General features: G+C 41.7%; 1 protein-coding gene across 7 annotated transcripts; it reads right to left on the bottom strand.

Annotated features, from left to right (window-relative positions):
* Positions 1-10992: 10992 nt before the first annotated feature.
* RPL6 (ribosomal protein L6) lies at positions 10993-16128 on the bottom strand. 7 transcript variants are annotated; one of them, XM_040250846.1, is made up of 8 exons: positions 16067-16085; positions 15051-15110; positions 14841-15014; positions 14653-14751; positions 13187-13330; positions 12611-12659; positions 11632-11816; positions 10993-11185 (listed from the first exon to the last, which is right to left on the bottom strand). In XM_040250846.1, exons 2-8 carry the CDS (start codon positions 15108-15110, stop codon positions 11033-11035), a joined length of 864 nt encoding a protein of 287 aa, XP_040106780.1. In that variant the 5' UTR covers positions 16067-16085; the 3' UTR covers positions 10993-11032. The 7 variants fall into 7 exon arrangements, with proteins under 7 accessions (XP_040106780.1, XP_040106779.1, XP_040106778.1 ...); XM_040250845.1 differs by having other exon boundaries at positions 15907-16074; XM_040250844.1 differs by lacking the exon at positions 16067-16085 and adding an exon at positions 15172-15792 and having other exon boundaries at positions 15051-15137.
* Positions 16129-20767: the final 4639 nt, after the last annotated feature.

The following is a 20767-nucleotide window of genomic DNA, read 5'->3' as shown; positions in this document are numbered from 1 at the left end:
AGCCTGGAATGGCTGAAGTAAGATTACCTCTGTATTGCTTTTATACTTCCAAAAAAAAAAAAGCACTCTTTGGTATCAAAGGACTTGAATGCATATGTCCACCAAAATACCTGCACAGGCCTAGATGTCCATCCATACATGAATGGATAAAGAAGTTGTGGTACATAAATGCAAGGGACTATTATACAGCCCATAAAAAGGAATGCATTTGAGTCAGTTCTAATGAGGAGGATGAACCTAGAGCCTGTTACACACAGTGAAGTAAGTCAGAAAAACAAGGATTGTGTGTTAACCATATATATGAAATCTAGAAAAATGGTACCGATGAACCTATTTGAAGGGCAGCAGTGGCAACACAGACATAGAGAACAACCTGTGGACACAGTGGTGGGAGGAGAGGATGGGACAAACTGAGAAAGTAGCACTGAAACATATATATTACCATAAGTAAAATTAGATAGCCAGTGAAAACTTGCTGTATGAGGCAAGGAGCCCAAATCAGCTGCTCTGTGACAGTCTAGAAGGGTGGGATGTAGAAGGGAGACTCAAGAGGGAGGGTAAATCATCGCTGATTCATGTTGGTGTATGGCAGAAACCAATATAAGACTGTAAAGCAATTATCCTCCAATTAAAATAAATTTAAAATTTAAAAACCTGCATAGGGAAGTTTATAGCAGCTTTATTCATAATTGCCAAAACCAAGATGCCCTTCAGGAAGTGAATGGATAGATAAACCGTGGTACATCTGGACAATGGAATATTATTCAGCACAAAGAAGAAATAACTATCAAACCACGAGAAGACAATACCCTGTATGATTCCAACTATATCATATTTTGGAAAAGACTAAATTATGGAGATGATAAAAAAAGATCATTGGTAGCTAGTGGATGCAGAAAGGAAGGGATGCAGAAAGGCAGAGCACAGAAATTTTTAGGGCAGTGAATAGTACTCTGTGTAATACAGTAATGATGTATACATGAAATTATACATTTTTTTCAAAATCATAGAACATACTACACCAAGAGGGAGCCACAGTGTAAAATATGGACTTTAGGCATTATGAGGTGCCAGTTTGGTTCATCAGTTGTGACAGATGTGCCACATGGTGGGGCATGTGAAAATGGGAGAGATTATGCACACATGGGAGCAGGGAGTATGTCTGAAATTCCTGCATCCTCAGTTTTTTTTGGGGGTGAACCTAAAACTGCTCTAAAAAATAAAAGTTTTCATAAAGAAAGAATGAATGAGAGCATTAAAGAGCATACTTTTTGATCCAGCAATTCAGCTTTGAGAAAGTTGTCTGAAGGAAATTATCAGACTCACAGTCCAGGATGAACACACAGGGATGTGCAGCTCAGTATTGTTTATAAGAGGAAAAATTATAGTCAGATTAAATACCCAACAATGTGGGACTGGTTAACTATTATAAGGGTATATCTGAAACATGGAATATTATGATGCCATTCAGAATAATGTTTATGAAGAATATTAATACAAGTGAATGTTGAAGTATTGGTAAATGGAAAAAAATCAGGCGAAAATAGTAAAGAAATTTTGAAATTTAATTGTGTTTGTTGTAAGACTGCATTTTTTAAATTACATGCCTGCATGACTGTAGATGTAGAAGACAGGGAAAGTATCATGTCTGATAATATTTTGGTAAATTTCAGCAGTGCATTTACAGGAGATGCGCTACATTGACAATAGTGCACTGACTGGGAGATGAGTGGTTATGCTTTGCAATGTTTTCCAAATTTTCTTTCTCAAGCTTGCATTACTTTTAATAAAAGCAAAAAAAAAATCTATTGAAACTCTAGGAATGGAGGTACCTCCACTCATATATCTATCATACTATCCTTCTGAGTATTCATTAATATTTGCATTTTACAAGGAACTGAAGCTCAGAATTAAGTGACTTGCACCCACCTAGAAATTGGCAGAATTGAGATTTGAATCCCTAACTGGCTCCATCCTCTTCTGCCTCCCTCCCAAACAAGCAATTCATATACACTGCACTGTAACAATCTCATGTGCCTTACAACAATTGTTAATTTCATTTTCGTGATATTTATCCCCTATGCATCTGTTAAGCTTCTAGCAAGTGTCAAATCCTGGGAGGTATACAGAATGGAGATATTATTACCCCTGTTTTCAGCTAGGAAACCAAGGCTCAGTTGGATGCTTTAATCAATATCTCACAGACAGCAAACATCAAATCTCAGATGCGAACCTACGTTTGTTTGAATCTATAATACCAGCTTTCTTTTTTAAAAACTTCCTTTTTTGTATTGGTGTATAGCCAATTAAGAATGTTGTGATAGTTTCAGGTGAACAGCAAAGGGACTCATGTATACATATACCAAACTCCCCTCCCATCCAGGCTGCCACATAACATTGAGCAGAGTTCCTAGTGCTCTGCAGTAGGTTCTTGTTGGTTATCCATTTTAAATACAGCAATGTGTACATGTTCATTCCAAACTCCCCAACCATCCCTTCAACCCGGCAACCATAAGTTCATTCTCTAAGTCTGTGAGTCTCTTTCTGTTTTGTAGTAATTTCATTTGTATCATTTCTTTTTAGATTCCACATATAAGGGATGTCATATAGTATTTCATCTTCTCTGTCTGACCTACTTCATTCAGTATGACAATCTCTAGGTCTATCCATGTTCCTGCAAATGGCATTATTTCATTCTTTTTAATGGCTGAGTAATATTCCATTGTATATATGTACCACATCTTCTTTATCCATTCCTCTGTCAAAGAACATTTCAATTGTGTCTGGCATCACAATTTTTGAACGCTCAGGTTTTGGAATCTAAATAGCCTTGTATGGCTCAAAATAATTCTCCTCCTCATATTGTTTATATTTCAAGATAAGGAGTCAAGATGCCCAGGAATTACAGATCTTTCTTGACCTCACTGAACTTCATAGCTTAGCTTACACTACCTTGAAGGTGCTCAGAACACTTACATTAGTCTACAGTTGAGCAAAATGAACTATATTTATTTTCCACCACTGTAAAGTTGAAAAATCTGTAAGTCGAACCGTCCTAGGTTGGGGACAGTCCATATTGCCCTTCACTTCAATGAATTAAAACAGCACATATCCACAGCTGAAAGTCTTTAGACTGCATAATGAACAGTTATTTAATATTTTAGCAACAGTAATTAATTAGTCACTGGACTGCATGGCTACCACTGTACCATGAGGAGGCAGCTGATGAATTAATATTTATAGAAGCCCTATGGAAAAAGAGACCATTTACTGGAAATCTCTTAGAATACATCAGCAAGATGAAAAAAGTCCCTGCTCAAAAGAATTTTATGCTAGAAGCCTGGATACAGAGATTCCAAATTTAGTTAAGATCACACACACACATACACATACACACACACACACCATGCATACAGGAAACAGCCATTCATGGAATCATATAGAAAGGAAAGGTTTATGATTTATGACTTATTTTCTTTGGAATTGTCCTCTCCACTCTTCTGTTTGAGAATGGGTGCTTGGGATAGGAAAAGGAGCAGGAGAAGGTGTTGTCTGGACAACCCTCTGTTGGAAGCAAAGAAGCCTGAACAAGAAGGAAGAAAAGCCATGAGTAGATTGGACTTCAGTTTCCCCTGGGAGGCATCTCCCCAAGAGAGAGTGAGCTTGTTGGTAGAGACTGTCTCCCCGCTGCCCCAGCTGCTGACGTGGTGTTCAATGGCCTTGCCTTAAGCTGGGGCCCCTCTGGGATTTTTCAATAGCTCTCCCTTCTGCTAGCTTTTCTGCACCAGCTGACTGTCTAAAATTGAGTCTGTAATCCTTACCGGGCCCACAAAAATACAACTGTAGGGTGGAGATAAGTGGTCCTTGATAAGCCTTAATAGAGCTTGAAATAGCTTTAAACAAAGCAGCCATGTTAATTTTTAAGGCCTTTCAAAACACCAAGGGAAAAACACATGCCTACATCTGCTACATAAGTATATGCACACACATTGACAGAATCTGTGGGGGAGATTGATTATTTCCATCTCACTAATCACCGTCTCAAAGAGGAAACACGCACACCTACTCAAAATCTTTTTTCCAAATGATATGGTTGGCCGTGTTTTCTCTTTTTTTTTTTTGTTATTTATTTTAAGGAAAATTCCTTCAGCTCACAGGAGGGTCTATGAGGCATCAGAGAAAAGAATTTGAAAGAAAAGATATTTGAAAATTAGAGGGAGAAATTCTCCTGAGAACTCCCTTAATTAAGGTTACCAAGGGAAGAGCCTCCACGTTGATGAAAAGCATCAAGAAGTGCAGTTGTCATTGGAGGAATCCGGCACCTTGGAGTTCCAAAAGATGCCACGTCCTCTCTTGCCCCCTTGTGGATACTGGAGCCCTTATTCAATAGGGAGGGGATATGTGTACACATATAGCTGATTCATGTTGTTATACAGCAGAAACCAACACAACATTGTAAAACAATGATCCTCCAATTTTAAAAAGCTAGTCCCCACAAAGGAAAAGCGGGCAAAAGGCACAATCCTAGAGTCTGCACAAGGAAAAAAGCAAACACTGTTATCTTTTCATTCATTCAGTATTCCGAGTGCCGGCAAGGTGTTAGGTTTGACACTCCTCCCTTCTAGGAGAAAAGCATCTTTCCTCGCTCCAGCTTAGAATGGGAAAATGACTGGAAACAAGTGATTCCAAAGGGGATGAGAAGGCCAGGGACCTGATCTGAGAAATGAGGAAGGTTCCCCTAAAGGTTTGTTTTTTTTTTTTTTGTCCAGGGTGTTTTTGCTCAGGTTTTGTGTGTGTGTGTGTGTGTGTATATTTTTTTTTTTTTTGAGATATAATTGACATAAGTTTGGGCTTTTTTGCTGGCTCAGATGGTAAAGAATCTGCCTGCAATACAGGAGACCTGAATTGGATGCTTGTGTTGGGAAGATCCCCTGGAGGAGGGCATGGCAACCCATTCCAATATTCTTGCCTGGAAAATCCCATGGATGGAGGAGCCTGGTGGGCTACAGTTCATGGGGCCACAAAGTCGAACACAACTGAGCAACTAAGCATAGCACACAGTTGTGTAAGTTTAAGGTGTACAGTATAATGATTTGACTTACATCATGAAGTGATTATCACAACGAGTTTATCAAACATCCATTCATCCCATATACAAACAAAAGAAAAAAGTTTTTTCCTTGTGAAGAGAACTCTTAGGATTTACTCTCTTTAGGCCAGAGCCAATCTTGATCTAAGAGTTACCCAGGCTTCTTCCGGGTTCTTTAGCCCTTGTACAATTGTTCCTGCTCAGGTCTTTGCACATGGTAGTCCCTGGCCTAGACTGTACTTCCCATCTGTTTCACTTGACAAACTCCTATTCATCCTTCAGGTCTCAGCTGCCTCAAAGAGAAATTCCTTGGCTCCCCCAAACATGACAAGTCCTCCTGTTTCTCAATCTCTTTGCACAGCAGTTTCTCAGTAGTACCTATTTTGTGCTAAGCCGTGTCAGTCGTGTCCAACTCTTTGTGACCCACCAGGCTCCCCTGTCCATGGGACTCTCCAGGCAGGAATATTGGAGTAGGTTGCCATTTCCTCCTTCAGGGGATCTTCCTGACCCAGGGATTGAACCTGAGTCTCTTTCAAATCCTGCATTGGCAGGCAGGTCCTTTACCACTAGCGCCACCTGGGAAGCCCACCTATTTTAACTGCAATTAAATAAGTAAAAATTTAGATGCCCTTGTTAAGACTGTATACCTTAAATACATTTTAAAAATATGTTAAATATTTATATATTTAATCAAATACCTATAGATTAATACATATACAAATATATATTAAATGTGCTGTGTTGTACTATGCTTAGTCACTCAGTCGTGTCTGACTCTGCGACCTCGTGGACTGTAGCCCAGCAGGCTCCTCTGTCCATGGGGATTCTCCAGGCAAGAATACTGGAGTGGGTTGCCATGCCCTCCTCCAGAGGATCTTCCCAACCCAGGGATCAGACTCAGATCTCCTGCATTGCAGGTGGATTCTTTACTGTCTGAGCCACCAGGGGAGCCCAGGATATTAAATATATTAAATTCTTAGTGCCACTGAACTGTATATTTAAAGTGTTTAAAATGGTATATTTTGTTATATATAATTTACCACAATAAAATAATTCTAGTACTTCCCTGGTGGTACAGTGGATAAGAACTCGCCTGCCAATGCAGGGGACAAGGGTTCGATTCCTGGTTCTGGGAAGATTCCCACATGCCACAGCTACACAGCTGCAGCTACTGGAAACTGAGCACCCTAGAGCCCGTGTTCCACAACAAGAGAAGTCACCACACCACAACTGGAGAAAGCCTGCGAGTAGCAACAAAGACCCAGCGCAACCAAAAAAATAAGATAAATAATTGAAAATACAATACTAAAAAAAAAAGCATACACTTTAACTGCCTGGCACAGAGTCAGGACAATAGCTTTTGTCATTAGGATCACACTGATTACCTGAAAGGTAAATGAATAGCAGCAAAGTTAGGATTCAAATCCAAGTCCATTGGATCTCCAAAGCTACAACTTGAACCTCTATACCATTTTCAATTGACCTGTAGTCAATGAATAGTTTTTGAGTGAAGTAGTCCATACCTTCTTTGCCCAAGAAATTCCAATTTTATATTTGTACAATCTATGGGAAATTCAGAACACGGTTGCCTTTCCTTACTTTGATACTGTTTTTATTTTGAATTACATACATGGAGCATAGCACTGAGGTGTGTTCAACACTTCGGGCCACTAAAGGTGGTAATCAGGCTCTGGACTAGAGTAGGAATCCTCCCCAAACCCACGTAACCAGAGCTTGGTGCTTGATGCAGGCTACATAATGGTCCCAAAAAGTGTCCTGTCTTAATCCTTCAACCTCATGCGTATTACTTTATATGGCACAGAGTACTTGGCAGATGTGATTAAATGTTTTGATTGCAGGATCTTGGTTCCCTGACCAGGGATCAAACCTGCCATCCCTGCAGTGGAAGCAGAGTCCTAACCACTGGACTGCTGGGGAAGACCCAGATGTGATAAAGATCTTGAGGGACATCTCTGGTGGCCCAGTGGTTAAGAATCCACCTTCCCATGTAGGGTATGCGGGTTAGATCCCTGGTGGGGGGAACTAAGATCCCACATGCCTCGGGGGTAACTAAGCCCACGAGCCACAAGCAGAAGCCTACACCGGAAAGATCCCATGTGCTGCAACTAAGACATGATGCAACCAAATAAATAAATGTTTTTTAAGAAAGACCTCAAGATGGGGAAGGCAGTATAACACAAAAAATATATTTGGTCTTTGTCCTGGGTCCTTGGCACAGAGCTCCTAAAGCCCATGCAATTTCCTGAGAGATGGGAGTATCTTTTTGTTATTTGTAAGGAGCTCTTTTTGATCACTCTTGTGACACCATGGATTAGGGCCTGCCAGCCTCCTCTATCCATGGAATTTTCCTGGCCAGAATACTGGAGTGGGTAGCCATTTCCTTCTCCAGGGGATCTCCCCAACCCAGGGATTGACCCCAGGTCTCCCACGTTGCAGGTAGATTCTTTAGTCTGAGCTACCAGGGAAGCCCCTTTTTGACCACACCCAAGTTAATGAGTTGACTTAGGGTCAGACCCTAGCCTCAGGATAGGGATGGTCACCAGAAAGACCAAGGGATTAGAAGGCTGGAACTTTCAGCCCAATCCAGACTTAAGGAAAGGCAGGAAAGTGGTGGTACTGCTAGTGATCAAGTTCTATATAAAACTCTTGAATAAGATTTGATGAGCTTCTTGATTGAATGGAAGTGAACTGTTCCTCTGAGTTCTGAGAGCCGTTATAGCAAACTATCAAAGTTGAGGATGGATTTGTAAGAATCCTCTATTTGTAGCTCAAACAGAAGTGTGGGTCTGACCCAGGGACCCAGTACTTGTGATTGGTATCTGACGTGAGGGGCAGTCTTGTAGGACTGAGCCTTAATCTTTGGGTCCATGCTAATTCCAAGTAGTTAAGTGTCAGAATGGGACTGTAGGACATTCAGCTGCTATCTTCGGAGAACTGGAGAATTGCTTGGTGTGAGAAAATCCACACATTTTGGTGTCAGAAGTATTGGGAGTGGAGAAACTATCTTCACAAGGAGATACCCTGGATTTTCCAGTTAGGATATAATCACACTGGTCTTTTAGAGATCGAGGGTCAGAGAAAGGTGATATGACACAAGAACCTGGGCTGGAGCACCTGGGAGGAAGCGATCCCAAGTCATGGGAGATGGATGGACACTCACTACCGTAGGCTTGACATTAACCCATTGAAACTGGTTTTGGACTTCTGACCTCCAGAACTCTAAGAGAATGTACTTAAGTCACAGACTTTGTGGTAACTTATTACAGCAGCAACAGGAAAACTAAACAAGAGGTGTTTGGATGCTAAGGAAGAAGGATCTCAGAAACAGGGTTCCCAGCCTTGTTCTCTACAAGCAGTCCTGCCCTAAGCATTGCACAGATGCACCAGAGCTACAGGAAGCAGATGGATGGAAAGGAAGGACATCTGAGACAGAAATACTGGGGACTTTGCTGCTGGTCCAGTGGTTAAGACTCCGAGCTTCCACTGTAAGGGGCGGGTTCGATTCCCTGTCAAGGAACCAAAATCCCACATGCTGTGCAGCATGACAAAAAATATATTAAAAAAAAACCCTGAAATATCAAAGAATCTGGAACCTTGCAAAGGAGCTAGTAGAGTGGTACTAACTATGATTTGGGAATCCTTGGTGTCCCTGATATTTTAAAATGAATCTGTAAAGTGAAAGCCATTTGCCATGTTGCTACTGAGACGCTGTCTTCACATTCATTCTCTGGCGAGAGTAAAATGAAGTGTCCAGAGGGTGCAGGACATATTTGACACAGCAACAGACTGAATGTAGAAGCACACATGAGAAGCCAGCTGTCTTCCATAAACCCAGAAGTTAAGAAATTTTGCAAAACCATGAAACAATGCCATTTTGTTTTGGAAATTATTTTTCACAAAAATATTGCATTAACATGGAATGGTTGGTCATTTAAATACAAATATTTTAATAATTATTTGGTCTTAATATGGTATACTATCAACAGACATAACTCACATGAACAAAAAACTCTTATCACTAATAATTTAAGACCATAAAGAGCTCTGGAGACCAAAAACGAAAAAACTGTCTTTAATGTACGTAAAAATTTCTTGCGGCGATTTTTATAATCACATTTTATATAAATAAAATAACATTTTCTCCACATGACTTTTGCATGTTTATGATTATTTCAAGATTCTATGTTGATCTCTTGAATATTCTACCCATCTCTTTCATAAACTTTCATGGACTTCCTTGGTGGCTCAGACGGTAAAGCATCTATCTACAATGTGGGAGACCTGGGTTCAATCCCTGGGTCGGGAAGATCCCCTGGAGAAGGAAATGGCATTCCACTCCAGTACTACTGCCTGGCAAATCCCACAGACAGAGGAGCCTGGTAAGCTATAGTCCATGGGGTCGCAAAGAGTCAGACTTCACATGACTGAGCGACTTCACTTTCACTTTCTTTCATAAACAGCACATGAATGTTCAAACAAATCAACACAAAGTATTAAAACATATTTCATAAATCTTAATAGATGAACGGATTTTCCTGGTAGTGCAGTCGCTAAGACTTCTCGTTCCCAAGGCAGGGGACCCAGGGTCAGTCCCTGGTTCAGGAACTAGACCCGGTGCAGCAAAACAAACCACCACTACCACCCTGTTATCAAAAAAAAAAAAAAAGAAAAGAAAATCTTGTCATTTTTCACCTATTGCTAAACTGAAGTCTAACTACTTCATTTAGTGAGTCTGTAAGGTAATGGGCACTCGCAAGTTGGTACAACGTTCATGGAGGGTAGTGTACTTTGGCACCATTTACCAGAACCGCCTATGGCTTCCCAGGTGGCTCAGCGGATCTGCTGGCAATGTGGGAGACACGGGTTCGATCCCTGGATCAGGAATTGGCAACCACTCCAGTGTTCTTGCCTAGAAAATCCCATGGACAGAGAAGCTTGGCAGCCAACAGTCCATGGGTGAGACACAGACGGACACAACTGAGTCAGACACAAATAAGCGTAACCACAATGGCTTAATAAGTTCTTTGACTAAGCAAACTTTTCCTGGTACTTGCTCATCTGTATGCATATTTCAGATTGTAACTCTCAGGCACCCACTGCTGAGTCTACTTTAACCAAAAAAAGAAAAAGTGGGGAAAAACAGCTGTCTTGCAGAGCCATTACAGAGGCGAGTCTAGGCTGTGGGAATGGCATTGCCAAGCTCCTTTCCTGGGAACTGCATTTAGCATTTCAGGTAAAGAACCATTGCTGTGAACTGTGAGCGCCTGTGTTTTACATCATTTTATACCTGTTAGCAAAATATGTCATAAGGTAATTTCACTTTATGCCATTTTAGCTTACAAAAGGTTTCAGAGGAATACTCCACTCATAGATAGCAGTGAAAACCTATTTAATTAAAACGCTAGAAACCCAAATACCCACAGAACACCATGGTTACACTATGCAGCAGTAAAGATGAGCACTTCGTATGAACAATCAAAACACACTTACCTGTGTAATGGCATGTACTGCACACGAGGGAGAAGGGTATCTAATTACACTAATTTGTTATATATGCTTTAAGAAACTAAGCATACAAGAAACTGGAAAGAAGGGAAAGTCTGCAAGCTGAAAAGCCCAGTTCTTATCCATGTAGTTAGTACAGACTCATTTAGTGATGACTGGGGAAATCCCACTATTTTGTATTGGTATGTGCCTGCGGAAAAAGCTGAAAAGACACTAAGGAAGCTAAGAATGCTTATCCAAAGAGGAGACTCCTCTGCTGTTTACAGCCCCCAATCCCACTCCTTTTAATAGAGGCTAATGTCCCATTAAGTTGGCTATAAGTCATACCACACCTAGAGGCAAATCAAAAAACTAAAAAAAAAAAAAAAAGACACAAAGGAAATGACAAGTTATTTAATTAGGTTCTTTGCAAGAAGTTCAGAATACTACTTTGTGAGGATAAATTCCATTTGTAAGAGCAAACACAGAGCGGAGGTAGCCCTGGAGCTGAGGGACAGCTTTGATTCTTCGCAGAATTTGCGAGTCCACAGCTTTCTGATCAACCTTGCGCTGCTCTGTGACCTCGTATTTCTAAAGAAAAAGAAAAATCATTAAAAAAAAAACTCGGCCCAAGAACCAAACTCCTCATAAGAAATCCTCTTTCACAAGTACTCAGTCCTGGGGATATTCAGAAGGCAATTCTGATAATCCTCTTTGGAGAGCTGTGAAACATAACCTATTTTAATATATAACAGCAAGTTTTAACCTTTTGCCTACTTTAATATAAAAGGATAAATGATCGATAATTCCCAGGAAAACAGTAGTTCAGAGTTTCACCAAAACCTCAGGCTTCTGAGTTGAACTAGTTGCCAACTAGGAATCCAACACATTACCATTTATTATTTAATATTATTTCCCAGCTATTCCTCACTCATTATTTACAGCCTTTCTTTTTAACATTTCTTAACCTTATTTATTTTCATTCCCAACTAGAGGAGCCAGAGATTCCAAAGGCAAAGACAGAAATAGCAGCTTACCTCTCTCTCTGTGTCGAAGATCTCACCCTCCTGGTGTCTGGGTTTACGCAGCTTCTTCTTCTTGAAGTAAGTGTCAGTGAGATATTCTGGAATTTTCACACCACTGATATCGATTTTGGTGGAGGTGGCAATGACAAATTTCTGGTGTGTTCTACGCAGAGGAACTCGATTGAGGCATAGAGGCCCTGGGGGTGGGGGAGGATCAATATAGTGAGGGAAGGGAGGAGCAAATGGTCAAGCCCTGACTGGATTTGAAAAAAAAATCTGCTGACAAAGGTTCTAGCTTTTTTCTAGGTCAGAAGAAATTCCAAACTGCTTTCCACTGCCAGCATCAAGGCTTTTTTCAAGAGGTGTGGCTTCCCCCATCCCTCACACCATAAGTTACCCAGACCACCCCTCCCATCTTAAAGTTATGCAGACCAGGAGAGAGCAGAGTTACTCATACAGGTTGCTTAAAAAAAAAAAAAAATCACCAGTGCCTCATGAAAAATTCAAACTGAGGACTTCTAGGAACTCCATCCTGGGGCCAAGGCAGACCAATCACAGGCCTTGTACAGTATTCCTTGGAATGAGCAGACAAACACTCTGCATTACAGGTGGCAATTACTTCATGATATGCCACATTATCATAAAGTTAAATACCTGCTCCCTTAGAATGCATTTGTACACAAGGCAATGAAATAGGCTGAAGAATCTCACGGCACTGAAACCTCTACTTAGGTTCCCACCTAAGCAAAATGTATACCTCAGGCATTTAAAAACACAATTCAAGAGAGTAGTTTCTAAGAGTTTTCATCACAAAGAAAGAACTTTTAAACTTGTCTACTATAGTAATTATTTCATAATATATATATTAATAAACCATCATATTGTACACCTTCAACTCATAAGAGTGATGCATGTAAGTTATTTCTAAACAAAACTGAAGATGGGGAGAGCTGCAAATTTCAGAGAATATTAAATCCAAGGACTTTCTTACCAGTCACAAGTAGCAAGCCACTGCCCAGCTGCTTCAGGAAAACGACCCTCTGTAAATTAAAAAGAAATGCTACATGGCTCCACAAATAAAACCTGACTTCTAAATTAATCAAATCACAGACTAACTTTGTTAAAGCAAATTTCTACCTATGTATTGATACAACAGTTCTGGAGGGAATTATACCAAACTACTAACAGGGGTGACTCTAGGATATAAGCAGTAATTCGGTGTGCCTTTTTTTAACTTAGCAGCCACCACCTTTAACAATACAAATAAATATCCTTCAACTCTAATTCTATCCCTGCAATTTCATTCTAAGGAAGTAACTCAAACATATTTTTTGAGTACAGGGACACCTGAATCATTTGTAACTAGTATTACCAAAAACAGGAAAAGGTAATCACTTATCTGTTATAGACTAGACACATGCTAGGGACTGGATTGTTGGTTCTGTTATGGAGCATCCCATCTCGCCCATGGGACCTCCTGCTGCTAGATGCAGTTAACACAGGTACACCAATCCTATCCCAAGTGCAAGAGTATTCGGATGCAGTAACTCCGGGCAGCTGAACTCACCTTGCCTCTGTGGCGCCCAGTGAGGATGATCAGAATGGTCCCAGGAGTGATGCTGGCACGCAGCTTCCTCACATGCTTACTGAAGGGTTTTTTGCCATGACTCAACAGTTTCCGAGGCACATCTTCCGTAGGGTAATACCTAGGCTGGAGAAAGCCCATAGGTCCAACTTATTAAAGTAAGCTAATCAAGTCAGTAGAGCTGGTTCTGGGGTAGGTAAAACCTTTACTACAGTCTTGCAGTTAGTTGAAACACTTTATTTACACTATTGCATTTCACTTCTAAGATTTTAAAAGTAGAAAAGGTCAGTGCTGCTTTATTAGCTTTTCATGCAAGAACACAGGGTAGAAACAGAGAGCTGTGTGTTCAAGCAGACGGAAAGATCCAGCAAGTAAATCTGGGGTCAAACCAAACTTTAGTGTATTGCATGGCTTATGCACTGTTGTGCAGCAGCCATTCTCAAGCTTTTCTAAGGTTTCTGACTCTGCTGTAAACCACATTTCAGAAAACAAAGGCCTGACACATTCTGTATGCTATGAAAAAACCAAGGCTTGTTTTCCCATTAAAATATGTTCACACACATCACACTATGACTCCCACATCATTCACAAAGAAAAACAAACTGTATAGAACCAAAGATACTAGCTTAGATCAAGACTGCCAGTTCATTATAAAAATAAGACCCCACAGACAAGTAACAGACCCTATGACAACTCACAATAATCTAATTCTATCATTTTAGTAAACACTTCTGCTTTTACCACAAACATGAATGGCTAACAGAAAAATCAGCTCACAAAACCTTTGATAAGAAGAAATCAAAGTGCCATTTTTGCTCTTGTGCAGTAATATTCAACTGTGCAGAGTGAAATACCTCTGGGAATAGTCCCATAATGGAAATCAGAGCAAACCTTTCTTTTTCACAGAGAAAATGTTGGGTCTTGTGCATGGTAAAGAGGGGCCAAGAAACACAGCTTTAGTGGACAAATGTTCTATAGGTCTGGCTGCATTTCTAGGCTCTGTGCAGGGTAAATTTCACAACCCCAAGAGGCGAAACTTTATTCCAGCTTTGTAAGAAACAAAAGCGCAGAGAAGTAACTCTGCTGAGGAATAGTAATAAATGAAAGTGAACTCGCTCAGTCCTGTCGGACTCTTTGCGACCCTGTAGACTGTAGCCCACCAGGCTCCTCCATCCATGAGATTCTCCAGGCAAGAATACTGGAGTGGGTTGCCATTTCCTTCTCCAGGGGATCTTCCCGACCCAGGGATCGAACCTAGGTCTCCCGCACTGCAGGCAGATGCTTTAACCTGAGACACCAGGGAAGTAATAAAGCCAAGTCATAAACCCAAACCTCACTACCCTCCATTAGTAATCCTCTGCTAAACACAAACTTCCAGAACCTTGAGCACACACAAAAACCCTCACAAGATACAACTCAACTCCCAACTTAAGATCTCCAAATCTTACCATTTTGCGAAGTTTGACCACTCGGGTACCACCATTCTTATCGCCACCAACTGGTTTTGTGACAGTAGCAAGAACACGAACCTTCTTTTTCTTTTCGACCTATGAGGAGACAAACACACCACAAAGTCAGAGGCAGTCAAACATTTTAAGCTTAAGAGAATGCCCAATGAGTTCCCCTCATCCCTTACCTTGGATTTAGGTGCTGAATATTTTCTCTTGTACAAGGCCTTTCTGGAGTACATGGCTGATCGGGAATATCTGCCAATTGCTCTGACCAGGACAGGATTTCGGCTGCAGTGGGGCTTCCCCTTCTTAACCTTCTTCACCTTTTCCACCTTTTTAGCCTTCTTGCCAGCATCAGCCTTCTTGCCAGCATCAGCCTTCTTGCCAGCATCAGCCTTCTTGGCTTCAGGTTTTTTCTCCTTAGTATCTGGCTTCTCAGCCTTTTCACCCGCCATCTATCAACACGTGTATTTTTTTTTTTTTAAGGCATTTAAAAAAAAAAAAAAAAGAAAGAAAAAGGCATTTCACCAGTTATCCCATAGCTATACACTGACAGGCCTCCCAAACTACAAGTTCTCATCCTCCAAGTAGCTAAAACGTCCTTTTCATTCTTCCCACTCTTAAGATACAGGCCTTCCTCTAATTCCCACTTTTGCAACAACATCCGTAATGGTGTAATTTTTAGGTTGTCTCCCCCAATACACTATAACCTCTTCGACGAGCCGGACACCTCACGCCCGTTAAGTGTTTGCTGCATATTTTGATGTCACAGGTCCTTATTCCATTATTTCTATTTTGCAAATTAAAAATTCTAGGCACAGGCCAAAACAATTTCCAAAGCCAGGAAGCAGCGAGACTGCAACTTGAAATCGCTCGCTTTCAGGACTGTTCTTACCAGACTGCCTCATTCAAATTCGGTTTAGGAGGCGAAGACACACACACACACTAACTCCAAACTAAGCCCAGAGAGAAAAAAACCGCAAAGCCCCGGAGCCGACTTCCGGCCCGCGGACTGGGCAAGAGGGAAAAGCAGCATTTGGCCTCAGCCTCAAATCCACAACGTGGCAGACAAACTAGGTTGCGTATTCTGGAACCCAGATTGGGGATTCCGGAGCGCGCGCCGCCACTCTAGTCCCTGCGGCCCCACTAGTCCGCTACGAATCCCTGGAAGGGCCCTGTTTCCCCAGTCCAGGAAGGTGGCGAGCAACCGGAGCCTCTACAACCTTCCACCTCACCCTCTTCGTGCCCTACCGTAAACCCAAGAGAGAGAAATGAAGCGTCCGGGAGGCCTCTCAGAAGGTCCCGAGGGTGTCTGACCCCTGCAGATGTCGACTTGATACCCTCTAGGCTAGGATGGCGAAGGATTGGGATCTTGAAATCTAGTCCTGAAGAGCCATACCACCATTCTTACCTTGCAAGATGGGAAAGAGAACTAAGGTCCTGGCTTCCGGTCTATAAGGAATCACGGGAAGGATCGAGTCTCACTTCCTTCCGGGTCTGAGGCATTATGGGAAATGTAGTTCAGCCTCGTTGGTACTGTATACAGGACTAATTTTCTCAGGAGGCGAAAGTGGAGAATACGTTTTCTGAAAATGCTTCATTTTATAGACTAGTAGAATTCTCAGAGTACTTTTGGGAACGGGCCTAAAGTTGAAACTTTTATTTTGCCTACCAAAGACATTAGAAAGCATTACCATTTTAAATTGTAAGAAAGTATAGATGAATGGGTATATCTTTCCTTTTGTCCTTTGCTTTTTACTTCTCTTCTTTTCACAGCTATTTGTAACGCCTCCTCAGAGAGCCATTTTGCTTTTCTGCATTTATTTTTCTTCAGTTCAGTTCAGTCACTCAGCCGTGTCCTACTCTTTGCGACCCCATGAATCGCAGCATGCCAGGCCTCCCTGTCCATCACCATCTGCCGGATGCCATCCGGCCATCTCATCCTCGGTCGTCCCCTTCTCCTCTTGCCCCCAATCCTTCCCAGCATCAGAGTCTTTTCCAATGAGTCAACTCTTCGCATGCGGTGGCCAATCTTAATCCCTGTCTCCTGTACAATGTCACGAACCTCCATCCATAGTTCATCAGGCACTCTGTCTATCAGATCTAGTCCCTTAAATCTATTTCTCACTGCCACTGTATAGTCATAGGGATTTGATTTAGGTCATACCTGAATGGTCTAGTGGTTTTCCCCACTTTCTTCAATTTAAGTCTGAATTTGGCAACAAAGAGTTCATGATCTGAGCCACAGTCAGTTCTCAGTCTTGTTTTTGCTGACTGTATAGAGCGTCTCCATCTCTGGCTGCAAAGAATATAATCAATCTGATTTTGGTGTCGTCCATATGGTGAGGTCCATGTGTAGAGTCTTCTCTTGTGTTGTTGGAAGAGGGTGTTTGCTATGACCAGTGCGTTCTCTTGGCAGAACTCAATTAGCCTTTGACCGGCTTCATTCTGTACCCCAAGGCCAAATTTGCCTGTTACTCCAGGTGTTTCTTGACTTCCTACTTTTGCATTCAAGTCCCCTATAATGAAAAGGACATTTTTTGGGGGTGTTAGTTCTAAAAGGTCTTGTAGGTCTTCATAGAACCGTTCAACTTCAGCTTCTTCAGCATTACTGGTCAGGGCATGGATTTGGATTACCATGATATTGAATGGTTTGCCTTGGAAATGAACAGAGATCATTTTGTCGTTTTTGAGACTGCATCCAAGTACTGCATTTCAGACTCTTTTGTTGACCATGAGGGCTACTCCATTTCTTCTAAGGGATTCCTGCCCACAGTAGTAGATATAATGGTCATCTGAGTTAAATTCACCCATTCCAGTCCATCTTAGTTCACTGATTCCTAGAATGTTGATGTTCACTCTTGCCATCTCCTGTTTGAGCACTTCCAATTTTCCTTGATTCATGGACCTGACATTCCAGGTTCCTGTGCAATATTGCTCTTTACAGCATCAAACCTTGCTTCCATCACCAGTCTCATCCACAACTGGGTGTTGTTTTTGCTTTGGCTCCATCTCTTCTTTCTTTCTGGAGTTATTTCTCCACTGATCTCCAGTAGCATATTGGGCACCTACTGACCTGGGGAGTTCCTCTTTCAGGATCCTATCATTTTGCCTTTTCTTACTGTTCATGGGGTTCTTAAGGCAAGAATACTGAAGTGGTTTGCCATTCCCTTCTCCAGTGGACCACATTCTATCAGACCTCTCCACCATGACCTGTCTGTCTTGGGTGGCCCCCCACAGCATGGCTTAGTTTCATTGAGTTAGGCAAGGCTGTGGTCCATGTGATCAGATTGGCTAGTTGTCTGTGATTGTGGTTTCAGTCTGTCTGCCCTCTGATGCCCTCTCTCAGCGCCTACCATCTTACTTGGGTTTCTCTTACCTTGGACATGGGGTAGCTCCTCTCTGCTGCTCCTGTGCTATTGCAGCCACCACTCCTGCGCCGTGGACCCATTTGAAGGACCCATTTGAATGCAGAGTTCCAAAGAATAGCAAAGAGAGATAAGAAGCCTTCCTCAGAGATCAATGCAAAGAAATAGAAGAAAACAATAGAATGGGAAAGACTAGAGATCTCTTCAAGAATATTAGAGATACTAAGGGAACATTTCATGCAAAGATGGGCTCAATAAAGGACAGAAATGGTATGGACCTAACAGAAGCAGACGATATTAAGGAGAGGTGGCAAGAATACACAGAAGAACTGTACAAAAAAGATCTTCACGACCCAGATAATCATGATGGTGTGATCACTCACCTAGAGCCAGACATCCTGGAATGTGAAGTCAAGTGGGCCTTAGGAAGCATCACTATGAACAAAGCTAGTGGAGGTGATGGAATTCCAGTTGAGCTCTTTCAAACCCTAAATGATGATGCTATGAAAGTGCTGCACTCAATATGCTAGCAAATTTGGAAAACTCAGCAATGGCCACAGGACTGGTAAAGGTCAGTTTTCATTCCAATCCCAAATAAAGGCAATGCCAAAGAATGCTCAAACTACCACACGATTGCACTCATCTCACATGCTAGTAAAGTAACGCTCAAAATTCTCCAAGCCAGGCTTCAGCAATGTGTGAACCGTGAACTTCCAGATGTTCAAGCTGGTTTTAGAAAAGGCAGAGGAACCAGAAATCAAATTGCCAACATCCGCTAGATCGTGGAAAAAGCAAGAGAGTTCCATAAAAACATCTATTTCTGCTTGATTGACTATGCCAAAGCCTTTGACTGTGTGGATCACAATAAACTGTGGAAAATTCTGAGAGAGATGGGAATACCAGAACAACCTGACCTGCCTCTTGAGAAACCTATATGCAGGTCAAGAAGCAACAGTTAGAACTGGATATGGGACAACAGACTGGTTCCAAATAGGAAAAGGAGTACGTCAAGGCTGTATATTGTCACCCTGCTTCTTTAACTTCTATGCAGAGTACATCAAGAGAAACTCTGGGCTGGAGGAAGCACAAGCTGGAATCAAGATTGCTAGGAGAAATATCAATAATCTCAGATATGCAGATGACACCACTCTTATGGCAGAAAGTGAAGAGGAACTGAAGAGCCTGTTGATGAAAGTGAAAGAGGAGAGTGAAAAAGTTGGCTTAAAACTCAACATTCAGAAAACTAAGATCATGGCATCCAGTCTCATCACTTCATGGGAAATAGATGGGTAAACAGTGGAAACAGTGCCTGACTTTTTTGGGGGGAGCTCCAAAATCACTGCAGATGGTGATTGCAGCCATGAAATTAAAAGATGCTTACTCCTTGGAAGGAAAGTTATGACCAACCTAGACAGCATATTAAAAAGCAGAGACATTGCTTTGTCAACAAAGGTCTGTCTAGTCAAGGCTATGGTTTTTCCAGAGGTCATGTATGGATGTGAGGGTTGGACTATAAAGAAAGCTGAGTGCCGAAGAATGGATGCTTTTAAACTGTGGTGTTGGAGAAGACTCATGAGAGTCCCTTGGACTGCAAGGAGATCTAACCAGTCCATCCTAAAGGAGATCAGTCCTGGGTGTTCATTGGAAGGACTGATGTTGAAGCTGAAACTCCAATACTTTGGCCACCTGATGTGAAGAGTTGACTCATTTGAAAAGACCCTGATGCTGGGAAAGGTTGAGGGCAGGAGGAGAAGGGGACGACAGAGGATGAGATGGTTGGATGGCATTACCGACTCAATGGACATGGATTTAGGTAGACTCCGGGATTTGGTGATGGACATGGAGGCCTGGCGTGCTGCGGTTCACGGAGTTGCAAAGAGTCGGACATGACTGTGCGACTGAACTGAACTGATAGATAGATGAATGAGCTTCCCAGGTGGCGCTTGTGGTAAAGAACACACCTCCCAATGCTGGAGATGCAAGAGACGTGGGTTGGATTTCTGGGTCTGGAAGATTCGTTGGAGGAGGGCTTGACAACCTGCTCCAGTATTCTTGCCTGGAGAATTCGATGGCCAGAGAAGCCTGGTGGGCTACAGTTCATGGGGTCCCATAGAGTTGGACAGGACTGGAAGGACTTAGCACATAGATGGATGAAGGACTTAATTCCCAAATAAAGTGAAACCTATCCGATGAAAGGCTAGATGGGAACCTTCCAGGGGCATTTTCTCCACAATTACCTAAAGCCTGCATCACCTAATCAGACTACAGCCTGTGCTCAATGACAGCAGGTCTAAAAAGCTAGAATTTGTTTTACCGTATTTATTGAAATATAGTTTATTTACAATGGTGTGCCAATCTTTGGTGTATGACAAAGTAAGTCAATTTACACATAGATACATTCTTTTAAAATTATTTATTTTTCATTATGGTTCATCCCAGGAGATTGTATATAGTTCCCTGTGTAATACAGTAGTAGAAAAGGCTAGAATTTAAAACCAATGAAGTACATTCCTGCCTTTGAGAACACATATTCAAGGAAAAAACAAACAGAGAAATGAATAATTATAAGCTACTTCTTCTGGGGGATTTAGGAAAGTTTTGCAAAAGAGTTTGGTTTTGCATTGGATTTGGAAGACTAGATACAAATTTAGCAGATAGAAGTGGCAATTGGAACAATATATGCAGGGGGCATGGAGGCATCAAAGAGCATGATTGTTCGTTCCCTCCACATTCCCTCCCTGGCC

This window comes from Oryx dammah, unplaced genomic scaffold, assembly GCF_014754425.2.
Source record: "Oryx dammah isolate SB20612 unplaced genomic scaffold, SCBI_Odam_1.1 HiC_scaffold_12, whole genome shotgun sequence".
Lineage (NCBI taxonomy): Eukaryota > Metazoa > Chordata > Mammalia > Artiodactyla > Bovidae > Oryx > Oryx dammah.
Note: the sequence above shows the minus strand (reverse complement) of the source record. Positions and strands in the feature narration are given on the sequence as shown.